The sequence below is a fragment of the Eretmochelys imbricata genome, chromosome 14 (assembly GCF_965152235.1).
Source record: "Eretmochelys imbricata isolate rEreImb1 chromosome 14, rEreImb1.hap1, whole genome shotgun sequence".
In the NCBI taxonomy this organism is placed as follows: domain Eukaryota; kingdom Metazoa; phylum Chordata; order Testudines; family Cheloniidae; genus Eretmochelys; species Eretmochelys imbricata.
In genome coordinates, this window is record NC_135585.1 from 51,822,338 (window position 1) to 51,834,095 (window position 11,758).

An 11,758-nucleotide genomic window follows, 5' to 3' on the forward strand; every position below is an offset into this window, starting at 1 on the left:
ATCCTGCAACTGTTGGGGATTGGTCCTGCTTTGAGCAGGGGGTTGGACTACATGACCTCCTGAGGTCCCTTTCAACCCTGATATTCTATGATAACTGTTTCCCCAGCTGCCCCACCCCAGAAGTGGCTGCATCTCAGAACCATTATGAGAAGAAACATAGTTCAAAACATTTGGCTGCCCCTCCACTCCCTCGACCCACACATTCCTAGATTCAAGACCAGAAAGGATCACTGACCATCTCATCCAACTTCCTGTACAGCACCGGCCAAAGAAACTCCCCAAAATAATTCCTAGAGCAGAGCTTTTAGAAAAACACCCAGGCTTGATTTAAAAATTTCAACTCCCAGCCATTGGCTCGTGTTAGGCCTATCTCTGCTGGACTGACAAGCCCATTATTAAAATAGTTGTTCCCCATGCAGAGACTTAAGAGACTGTGACCAAGCTCCCCCATAACCATCTCTTTTTTAAGCTACACAGACTGAGCTCCTTGGATCGATCACTACAAGGCCTGTTCTAATGACATGCAACTCAAGGACCAGAGGTAATTCGTGGGAGGCATTGAAGGCTGCCTTCTCTCCATAGGTTAATGGTGAGGACAAAGCTAACAGACGAAGGTGCGATTCCTCTTCGGCTAGCGGGGACGACACAAACTCCTCTGCAAATTGCGGGCATCGGCGTTGATTTGCTGATTTAAAAAAAAAAGCTGTTGCAAATTTATGAGTGCTTTGGATGCGGCCTTTGGGCCAGGGGTGACAGGAGATCCCTAAAAGAAGGGGGCCCGTGGGCACCTGAACCATGGCCCCACTCCCTCGTACCATCCCTTCCCCTCTGAGGCCCCGCCCTGACTCTGCCCCTTCTCCCTGAGGCACCCCCCCATCACTCGCACTTAGGGCCAGTAAAAAGTGGAGGGGTCACTGCCCCCCGTTCTGGTGTCCCTGCTTTGGGCTGCTGCCAGGGCAGCCATGTGCCCAAAGCTCGGGCACTCCCAACGGAGCATTTTGAACAAGGGGCGGGGGGGTCAGTCCCAGGTGACCAGTTTGCCCGAGGAGGGGAAAAGGGTTACAATGCTGCCCAAACAGAGCCCCAGCGATTGGTCCTCGCTTCCACCTCTGGAGCAGATATTTCAGCAAAGCCAGCACTTGCTTGAACTTGGGAGTGGCTCTCTGCTTCGTGGTGCATGAGCAGTATGGGCGAGAATATTGTGGCAGGGAGTTCCACAGGAAAACGGGGAGCAGGATGCTTCTGCAGCAAACCAAGGTTTGAAGACTAAAAGGAACTAGCCTTTTTTATAAACAGAAATGATCCAAAATGAACAGGCCCGAGCAGAGACCATTGCTCTGAGCCAGGGCAGGAAGGACCAGGCTGGGATATTGAGCTACATGGACCCATGGATCTGATCAGGGAAGGCAGGATACCAAGGCTAGGTGGGCCCATGGGTCTTATCTGAAGAGGCAGGATATTAGGCTAGATGAGCCCATTGGTGTGATGCAGGAGGGAGGTGGAGATCCTGGGATAGATGGAGCAATGGTTGGGGAGGGAGACCAGTGTCCCGGCCAATGACGGAAGCGGGTCTGGAAATAAACATCACCTTTATTCATATACAGAGACTATAGAGCATGGGAATGAACATGGAGAATGGGGGGGTGGAGCTCAGCCAAGGCAGGGGGCGGAGCCTGTAGCCAGGTGCTCCTCCCCCCCTTTCTCAATCTGTCCAGCAGGGGGAGCCACTAACATTCGTCCTCCCCCAGCAAAGCAAACAAGTTCCGGCTTGAGAGTTTCCCCTTCAGCACCCTCCTGGGTGGGGCCTGGGCTGGGGTGCTGCTACCTCCCACATTGGAGGCAGCTGGCTCTTCCTCCTCCTCCTCCTCTTCCTCATCAGCATCACGGTCCTTCTCCTCATCCTCCTCCTCCCCAGAGCTGGAGATCTCCTCTTCCTCCTCCTCCTCCTCCTCCGAACTGCGCCGGCTGTGCTTGCGGTGAGCCTCCTGCAGGGCGGCGATCTCTGCTGTCTCGGGATGGTGCTCCCACATGGCTGCGGGGACAGACGGATGGTCAGGGGTGAGCTGTGAGGGTACACCACCATGTGCTAACCACTAGACCCCACTCCCCTCCCGGAGCCAGGACTAGAACCCGGGAGTCCAGGCTCCTAGCCCTCCGGCTCTAACCACTAGACCTTACTCCCTGCCCAGAGCCAGGCCTAGAATCCAGGAGTCCTGACTCCCAGCCCCCCCTGCTCTAATCTATGAGACACCCCCCCACACACACCCCTACACACCCCTCTCTCATAGCTGGGGATAGAACCCAGGAGTCCTGGCACCCAGAACCCCCGCTCTAACCACTAGACCCCACAACCCATCTTCAAAAATTTTTTGATTTTTTTCAACCTGATTCAAATTAACAAAAAAAAGGCAAAATATCAGAATTTCCTGCATAATGGTAATTCTGATTTTCACTCATCTCTTAGATTTTCTATGTGCACACACACACACGCATCGTAACACACGAGTACGTGAACTGTAACATATTTATACAGCACACTTCTGTGGTGAGAACGAAGAAAGCAGTCCGTCCGCAAGACTGTTAACTACCACTGATTATTACAGGTAGAGTTAATTTAAAAGAGCAGAGACTTGTTAGCAGTGAGTAAAAATCATTGCTCGCTAATTTCATTAACGAATTCTCAGGCCAACATCCTCTCGCCTGACCACCTGCATAACACAGGCCCTGGTTTAATCTGTGTGAACCAGAGCAGCCCTTTTAAAAAAAAAAAAACATCCAACGTTGATTTAAAAGCTGCCCGTGACCCACCACAGCCCTTGGTAAATTGCCCCAATGGCCAATGCCCCTCACTGTTCAAAACGTACGTCTTTCCACCCTGAATCTGTCTGGCGTCAACTTCCAGCCGTTGGATCTTGCTCTAAAATAGCAACAGCGTCAATAATCGCTGAGGTGTAGAGGGAAGGATTTTAGAATTACTAGTAGGTTGGATATCGGGCTAAATGAGCCTTAAAAACTCATCAACCTTTCGCTCAGGGGCTGAGATTAAAATTCTGTCATAGAAAGGGTCACTGCCGAGTCACTGGGGTGAATTCCCAGCCATTCCTGGCCTTTCCCTGAGGAGGGCAACCAAAGGTAGAAAAATCACTAGCCTAACACGACTTGTCATTGGCTACTCCCCTTCCCGTGGCCATTACAGGCAACCTTCCATTGGATCCGCAGGATCTGGTCCTCCTGCCCAGACTCCCAGAGGGATGCTGGGTAAATACCCACAATGCCCTGGGAGGGCTGTCCCCTCCCCAGCCCAGTACCTTTCTGAGTGGAGTAGCCGGGGGGCCGCAGACAGAGACAGAGGCGCCCGTCCACCGCCAGCCGCAGGATGCTGTTGGCAGCTCGGTACACGTCGTTACGAGCTGCTTTGGCCGTCTTGTAACCGCGTTTCTCGGCCCAGGCTGGAGAAAGAGGGTGAGATGGGGTCAGCATGGACTGTGAGGGGAGAGCGCCCCCTACTGAGCCCCCGCCCGATTCCCTGCAGCAAACAGCCCCCTACCGCCAGCACTGACTGCCAGGGGAGAGCACCCCTCATTGAGCCGCTGTCCTGCTCCCTGCAGCATGGCGCCCCCTAGTGCTCAGACCCCATTCACCTTCACAGATGTCCCAGGCGCACCACCGGGTCTCGGGCTTGCCCTCCTCGGTATTGGGGTGGCGCAGCTTGAGCAGGGCTTGGATGGGGATGCGGCTGGCCAGGTACCCCACGGCGTTGTAGGGCTCCTGGATCTGGGAGATGGGGTAGATGCCAGACAGGATCTGCGAGGACCGACAGAAAGCAGCGCTCAGGGAGGGCAGGGAGACTGGGTGTAATGCCAGCATCCGCCAGCAGGGGGAAGATGTCTCACTGCCGCCATGATCAGGGATTTGGCATAAGTTATCCCAGTATTACATAGGGGGGAAGCTGATGTACGGGGAGGGGAAGAGAATAGAACCCAGGAGTCCTGGCTCCCAGCCCCCTCCTCCCCGGGCTCTAACCACTACACTCTTCCCCCCAAAGCTGTGGCGATGGGGAGGTACCTGTAGTTCCCTGTGCACCAGGGAGGGGAATATGAGGCCGGGGCAGTCGCAGAGGCGCACGGTGGGGGTCAGGAAGTAGGTCTGGAAGTACTTGGTGTGGCCGGGCGTCCGGGACACGCTCACCACCTTGTGCCCCACCAGCCCGTTCATCAGCGACGATTTGCCCACGTTGGGGAACCCTGGGGGAGGGGGCGGGGTCACAACGTGGACGGAGCCCCCCAAGGCCCCGCCCCCACCCAGAAAAAGCCACTCCCCACCAAGGTCCTCCCCAATTCCGATCCAGCTCCCCAACCCCCCAGCCAGATTTTGTCCCCAAACCACCAGCCATCCCCCCTGCATGCCCCCTTCTCTCCACCCGCCCGCAAGACATCCTGTGTCTCCCCTTCATGCACTGCCCCCCAACCCGCACCACCCCTTTCCTCAAACCCTCTTCCACAGCAGCCACCCCCCCATTTTCCCAACTGCCTGGACACCGTCCGCCCTCAGATGCCCCCTCAAAACCCCATGGCAATCCCTTGTCCTCCACCCAGACACCCCTTCCCCTGCACCCATTATCCAGCCCCTCCAGCTACTGCCCCGCAATCCTCAGCAGCCCGAAGGGGCCCCAAGCAGCAGATCAGGAGTATGACCCCCTTCCCCCCCTCCGGTGGGGGGTGCTCTCACCCACACAGCCCACAGTCAGAACACCGTCCTTGTAGAGCTCCTGGGAAGGAACCCCAACATCCATGGCCACATCAGTCTGGTGTTCCACCAGCACGGCCGCCCCTTCGTCGTCGTCCTCCTCCTCATCCGAGACCTCAGCGGGCAGGTGGGCGCTGGCCGCGTCTCGCTCGATCTTCTCCTTCCAGCTGCTCAGGTCCACTGGGGAGGGCAAAAGGGTCAAAAAGAGGCCAACCAATGACCTGTAACACACGCCCTAGGGCTGGGAAAGTGTGCGGGAAGCCAAGCAGGGTCTGCTGCTCAAGGTGTGGACGGGAGACGGCCCCGGGGGTGCTGTGCTGCAGGGGGCAGGCTCTCCCCTTGCAGTCAGTGCTGACCCCCAGGTGGCACCAGGAAGAGCTGTGGAGCAGGGTAGGGGATAAGACAGTGATGACCCTAAGGGGGTGTTATAAATGGTCCAACCAATTCCAGGACTCATGGAGAGAACGCTGGTGTGCTGGCCAAATTCCAAGTCAACCCATCCCTTTTCTGCCTGCCTAAAATACCCCATGCAGTCCCCACCACACGGGGGGGGGCGGTGGGGGGGGGGTGGTCGCCATCCCTTTCCAAACAGCCAAGCTCCAGTGCTGTGCGGCTGGTCCCCAGCTGCCCCACCCCAGAGGAAGCTGCATCTCAGCACCGGGTTAGCAATCCTTACAACCCAGAAAGAGCTTCGGGACCCCATGCGGGCACACGGCACCCCATATCAGAGCAATGGACTGGGGACCCCCCCCCCCCAGGCTGAATGGGAAGCTGCGGGGTCCTCACCTTTCCCAGCAGTGATGGTCTCGCAAGCGTGGAGCAGCTGCTCTGGTCCCATGGCCGTGCTCCTGCCCTTCCTCCGCTTCCGCCGCTTCTTAAACACTGACGCACGAACAGGGAGAAGCCAGAGGTTTGACTAGGGGCCAGGACTCCTGGGTTCCATCCCTGGCTCGGGGAGGGGAATGGGGCTTAGTGGGGCAGAGAAATGGGGGGTGGAAGCCAGAACTCCTGGGTTCTATCCCCGGCTCAGGGAGGGGAATGGGGCTTAGTGGGGTAGAGAAATGGGGGGTGGAAGCCAGAACTCCTGGGTTCTATCCCCCATTCCCAGCTCAGTACTAAAAAGTTTTCCAGTGTCACATCCCAATACCCAGACACTAACTCATCCGCAGCCAGATTGAAGCCAGCACCCCCTACAGGGGGAAGCCCAGAGTCTCATTCCCCAAACCCTTAGCCAGCCAGTCCCGTGCCCTGGGGCTGGATCAGACCTGGCGCCCCCTAGCGAGGAAAGGCCCCAGGTCCCATTTCCTGAGGCAGCCGCGCCCCTAAGCAGATGCATTACCTGTGCTGGGATCCTGGCTTTGCTGGGGGTAGGAGGTGAAGCAGACGATGTGCACCTGGGGGAAGCGGGTCTGGAAGTAGTGCTTCCAGGCCACCACCAGTCCTGGCGGCGCCAGGTCGATCTTGTTCAGCACCAGGATCAGATTCTTTCTCATCTCTTTGGTCACAAAGTCGTACAGCGCAGGGGAGAAGTTAATGACCTGGTGGGGGGCAGACAGGGATGGCTGAGCCAAGGGAGTCGGCTTCAGTGGGTTAGAATGGGAGGGCTGGGAACCAGGACTCCTGGGTTCTATGCCCTGCTCTGGGAGGGGGGTGGGGCCTAGTGGGGGGCGGGACTGGGACTCCTGAGTTCTGTGCCCAGCTCTGGGAGGGCTGGGGGGTTGTAGAGGTCAGCAATGGTCACCGCCCCATCCATGCTGCCCCCTTCAATCCGATCACTTTCAGAAGCAGGGGTGGCAGCAGCTTCGGGCCGGGACGGCACCCGTTGAGGGAGGGAAGCAGAGATCACGCAGGGGCTTTACAGACATGGGAAGGGGAGCAGTATCCTGGTTTGATACCCTGGAACGCTGGGACGCAAGAAGGGACCCAATGACCCACAGGGTCATGTCCAGATGCCAAGAGAGGAGGGAGACCTCAGGTTCCCCCCACAATTTGTAAGGGACCCCCAAAAGCCCCCGGGGTAATTGCTCCAATCTCTTGTGTCCTGTGGGGGGCCGCCTTGGGACAGGGCTCCTGAACTACCCCCACAGCAGGACCCCAAGAATCCTGGTGGCTGGGAATGAGGCTCTTCCACAAGCTGTCCCCGCCCCACTGCCCTGGGATCCCAGGCAGAGAAGGGGTCCTTACCGGATGACGGACGTCTGTGATGAGCAGGATGATGTCTGACATCTCCAACACCCGCCACAGCTGACGCCAGGTCTGCAAGGCGAGCGGAGAGGGGAAAGCCCCTGAGTCAGCCAGTCTCTTCATCCTGGGGCTGGATCAGACCCAGTGACCCACAGAGGGGAAAGGCCCCATGTCCCCTGCTCACCTCCAGGTTATGCTCGAAGTAGCTGAGCTGGCTGGGCTGGTAGGTGCTGTAGATTCCCTCCAGATAGTCCCGGAAACACTTCTCCTCCCGCAGCAGCAGCTGCTCCTTGCTCATCTGGTAGCTCCAGGGGGGGCGTTTGGGGAAATCCAGCACTGTTGGGGGGAGGGGGGGGAACAGACACACCGGGGGGTAGTGGGGAGGTCAGTACGGAGGGATCCCAATCTTGAGAAGCTGTGAAAGGGACATCCAGCAACCCCAACGGATGGGAGCCGGCCCCCGGGATTCCATCCCCATACACGGTCCTCAGCCATTATTCCCCACCCCCGCCGCAACCCGCTGTGCCCACACGTCAGCCAGATCCAAGTTCCTCACAAAGCAAGGCGTCAGCAGGAGGAGGGCAGCCTGGGGAACTCCCCGCCACAGGACGTTTGCACAGACAGAGCCGGGAGAAGAATTCAGGAGGATCCTGGCCGCTCCAGGGGACGTCCCCTCCCCACTGCAGCCCCTTGCTCACCAGACCCGGATCTGTAGACATCCTGTATGTCCAGCTCCTTCTCGCTTTCTGGGACGGGCTCCAGGATCTTCTCCTGAGCCATCTTCTTGCGCCGCTCCAGCTCCTCCCGGCTCTCACGCTCAAAGTGAAGCCGATACCTGGCAGCAGGGGGAAGTTGCAGAGCATCAGGCAAGCTGGGAGACCCGGGGGCAGAGATCCTAATTGTCCCGATTCTCCTCCCCAACGGGGGCTGCCCACTGGGTCTCCCACCCGCATCCAGACCCAAGCCGACCCTGCTTAGCTTCAGATCTGATGAGAGGTGTCTCAGCCAGTTGGTCACACTGGCTTGATCTAACGCTAGCCAGGGGAGACTGGCTGGGTCGTGGGATGGAGAATGGCACATGGGGCCTTTCCTCTCTAGGGGGCGCTGGCTCCCATCCCATCCCAGTGTAGGGGGACTGGTCGGCTCGGGGGGCAGAATGGGACATGGGGCACTGGCGCCTGATTTGATCATTCCTGTCTGGGTGTAACGCGCTGTGGGGGTCTGAGCCCAGCCCCTCACAGGGCAGGCGCCCTGTCCCCACCCCACACCCCAGCACCAACCAGCCCCCACGCTGGCAGCCTCATCAGGGAAACTGAGGGCTGAACTGGCCACGGAGCCCCAGCTCCCCCCTGTCCCCTAGAGGCAGATCCCTGCAGAGGCAGGGCTGAGGCGGACGAGCAGGGGCACTGTGTGTGCTGGGGGGAGATCTCTCCGACCAAGCAGGAAGACCCCCCCCACTCCCCCCCGACCCAGCCCCCTCTCCCCAGCGGATCTACCACGGCTGGACTCATCGCATAGGGCCTCAAAGGCCATAGGGCCCTGGGTGGGCCATGGAGGCTGAGCCCCCTTCGGTACAGCAGGATCCGGGCCTTGAACACCAGGTAAGCAGAAAGGCTGAGGTAAACTGCTCTCCCCCTCCACGAGAACCCCCCGTCCAGCAGCAAGGCTAGACCTGCCCAGGAGGGGGCAGACCTCAGAGCCAACCCGAGAGCAGCAGATTGGCCCAAATTCATCCCACTGCAGCTATCAACAAGGGTAATAGAGCAAGCGGGGGGGGGGGGGGGGGGGGGAAGAGTCAGGACTCCTGGGTTCTATCCCCAGCTCTGGGAGGGGAATGGGGTCTAAGGGTTAGACGCTGTGTGTGTCAGAGTGCGGCTGGGAGCCAGGACTCCTGGCTATCTCTAGCTCTGAGAGAGGAGTGGGGTCTAGTGGGTTGGAGCAGGGTGGGCTGGGAGCCACGACACCTGGGTTCTATCCCTCTGAAAAGGGAGCAGGATCTAGTGGTTAGAGCAAAGGAGCTGGGAATCAAGACCCTTGGGTTCTACACCTGATTCTGCCACAAGCTCTGTGTGTGACCCGGCTCTGTGCCTCAGTTTCCCTCGATCACTGCCCCTCGTTACCTGTTGGGGTCATAGCTGCGCTCCCCCAGCCTGCGGACTGCTGGCTGCTGGTTGAGTTTCCGGACGTGCAGAGACAGAGACTCGCTGTCTGAGGTGTCTGTCTGGTCCTCTCGCCGCTCATGGCTGCCACTCCGGCTGTTGGAGCTCGACCTCACGCCATCAGGCAGACCTGGGGCACAGAGAGGGAAGAGTCAGGGACCTTTCCCCACTAGGAGGCGCTGGCTGTGAGCCTGCCCATGGCAGCGTCGTCCACAGATCAAGGCCCCAAGGTCAGACCCAAGCTCTGCAATGCAGCCCTGCAGGGCCCGTGATGCTGCGTCAGGGCTGCTCAGAGCCAGGGACGCTTGCAGCGTGTCGCATGTCTGCGGCAACAGAGGTGGGGGCTGGATCCAGTCTCCTTCCCACGAGAGACTCCATCCCCCTCAGAGACTGCAGAGGGGATGGCATCATTCCTCATGAAATGGGGAGTGGGGGGGAAGGATCTAGTGGGTTGGGGAGCAGGGGGGCTGGGAGCCAGGATTCCTGGGTTCTCGCCCCAGCTCTGCGAGGGGAGTGCGGGGGACGGGACTGGGAGCCAGGACGCCTGGGTCCTATCCTTGTCTCTACCACACTGTGACTCTGGACTGGAGTTGAGTGAAGGATCGCCACAGGCAGGAATTTCTGAGGTGCCCCAAGAGGATGTCAGCGGCAGAGCTGAGGGTCAGCCAGCGGCTGAACGAAGGTGTGTGGGGGAGGGAGATTAGTGTGGCCAGGGTGGGGCCTCTTATCAGCTGCTCCCAGCCTGTTTGTGGGGCAGGGCCGAGGAATGCTGACTCGCAGCCTGCCTCAGCATCAACAGTCAGGACTCCCGAGTGCAGGGCTCCACCATCCACCCAGCCCTAGGTCAGAGGCATGCCATTAACACAACCACACGGCATGGGGAGCCCCGTACCACGCCCTGCAGCACAGTGCCCCCTAGTGCCATATTGGGGGTCACACTGATTGCAAAGGGAGAGCGCCCCCACTGAGCCCCCATCCCGCTCCCTGCAGCGCAGCGCCCCCTAGCACTGTGCCCGACACTCAAGCAGCAACAGCAGTTGGAAATACCTTAGGCAACCACAGCTGCCCTTCTGAACAGATGCCCTGGTCACACTGATCCATGCCCCCACTTGTGAAGACCTCGGAAGGTGCCAGGCCTGGCTAGGGGCAAGCTCCTTGGCAAGGCACAGACGAGAGAGTCCTGCACATTGGTGCTCTCGACCGGCTGCCACCTGAATTCTGGGTAACAGGGCTTTAACACAGCTCATTTTCCAAGCCTCACAAAGCTTTTTGCCTGGGAATTGCCTTGGCTTATTGTCTAGGTGCCCAAAGTCCAATGGTACATCTCAGGTTGGGGATATAGGGCCTTTCCCCACTAGGGGGCAACAGCTCCGATCCAGCCCCAGGGTAGGGGACTGGCTGGCTCAGGGGGGCAGGGAATGGGACATGGGGCCTTTCCCCTCTAGGGGCCGCTGGCTCTGATCCAGCCCCAGCTGATACCACTTTAACGTAGCTTATTCTCTATTTTATAGCCCTCACTGAGTTTTTTGCCTAGCAATTTCCTTGTTTGCGGTCTTCAATGCTTTAAGAACAGGCACCAGGCTGCATGTGCTCTCTCTCCAGGGGCCTGAGCCCAGAGTCAGACTTACGCAGAGGGGCGGGTGAGACATGCCCAGGGCATGGCTTGCAGCTCTGGGACTGGCTACCCCCAGATGTCAAGCTGAGCTGGGGTCTTCCTAGACGGGGGCCTGCTTGTCACAGCGCAGCCCCAGGGGAGAGCACCCGATTGTTGTGCCCGGAGAGAGGGCCTTTGTGCCCAGTGAGGTTGTCTAAGTTTCTATAGGGCACTGGGACACGCCAAGGCCTCCCACCCGCCCAACTCCCCCCACGAAATCCCCCACCGCCGCCATGCTCCAGGGGCCCCTGGCAATTCCGAGTGCCGGGATTGGGTCAGCCCCCAGTTGTTGGGGTGGGGAGAGGGAAAGGTCAGTGCCCAGATGTTTGGGGGTGACAGTGGGGATCCCCGCATCTTGGGGTGGAGAGATGTATTTTTTGTAAGGATACATTTTTGTTGGGAACAGGAGAGGGTGGGGAGAATGGGTCAGTCTCCGAATATTGGGAAGGGGGTCGGTGCCCAGATGTTAGTGGGGGCAGGGGGAAGGGAGTCGGTGCCCAGGTGCTTGTGGAGGGAGGGGGAAGGTCAGTGCCCAGATGTTGGGGGAGGGCGGGGGGGGTCGGTGTCCAGATGTTGGCGGGGGGTAGAGGAGGGGTCGGTGCCCAGATGTTGGTGGCGGTGGCCCCCGCCCCCTCCTCACCCCGTTTCCGCTCCCTCTTGTCCTGCAGCTGCTTCTTCTTCTGCTTGGCGCTGAACGGCCTCTTGCGGGGCATGTCCCGGCCCGGCCGCCGTCCCGCAGCACCGGGAGGGAAGCGGGAAGAACCACTCTGCAGGCCCGAGGGGGAGGGGGGCGGAGCAAACCACTGTGACTGGAAGAAACCACTGAGAACCCAGGTGGGAGAAATCTGGGAGAAACCATGGCGGAAGGTGGGAATAAACCACTGAGAGCCGTGTGTGTGTGTGTGTGTCGGCAACTGGGAGAAACCATTGAGTGGGGGGAGAAGAAACCATAGAGAGAAATAGAGCGGGGAGGCAGAATAAACCATTAAAAGATGGGGGGAGGCAGAATGAGAAG

General features: G+C 59.0%; 1 protein-coding gene across 3 annotated transcripts; it reads right to left on the bottom strand.

Moving 5' to 3' along the window:
• Window positions 1-1,572: 1,572 nt before the first annotated feature.
• On the bottom strand, window positions 1,573-11,515 carry GNL1 (G protein nucleolar 1 (putative)). Of its 3 annotated transcripts, none has more exons than XM_077833499.1 (12): window positions 11,384-11,515; window positions 9,051-9,219; window positions 7,629-7,765; window positions 7,115-7,266; window positions 6,931-7,002; window positions 6,086-6,284; window positions 5,533-5,628; window positions 4,729-4,926; window positions 4,066-4,244; window positions 3,642-3,804; window positions 3,309-3,449; window positions 1,573-2,032 (listed from the first exon to the last, which is right to left on the bottom strand). In XM_077833499.1, exons 1-12 carry the CDS (start codon window positions 11,454-11,456, stop codon window positions 1,728-1,730), a joined length of 1,884 nt encoding a protein of 627 aa, XP_077689625.1. In that variant the 5' UTR covers window positions 11,457-11,515; the 3' UTR covers window positions 1,573-1,727. The 3 variants fall into 3 exon arrangements, with proteins under 3 accessions (XP_077689625.1, XP_077689627.1, XP_077689626.1); XM_077833501.1 differs by lacking the exon at window positions 11,384-11,515 and adding an exon at window positions 10,137-10,275; XM_077833500.1 differs by lacking the exon at window positions 6,931-7,002.
• Between the last annotated feature and the right edge of the window lie 243 nt (window positions 11,516-11,758).

What these genes read in the sequence shown, in the direction of transcription:
- GNL1 (XM_077833499.1), bottom strand. Translation starts at nt 11,456, where the DNA reads ATGCCCCGCAAGAGGCCGTTCAGCGCCAAGCAGAAGAAGAAGCAGCTG. An exon ending in AAGCCAGGATCCCAGCACAG is followed by an intron (nt 5,629 to 6,085) that starts GTAATGCATCTG and finishes TTCGTGCGTCAG; the next exon opens with TGTTTAAGAAGCGGCGGAAG. An exon ending in GACCATCACTGCTGGGAAAG is followed by an intron (nt 4,927 to 5,532) that starts GTGAGGACCCCG and finishes TGCCCTCCCCAG; the next exon opens with TGGACCTGAGCAGCTGGAAG.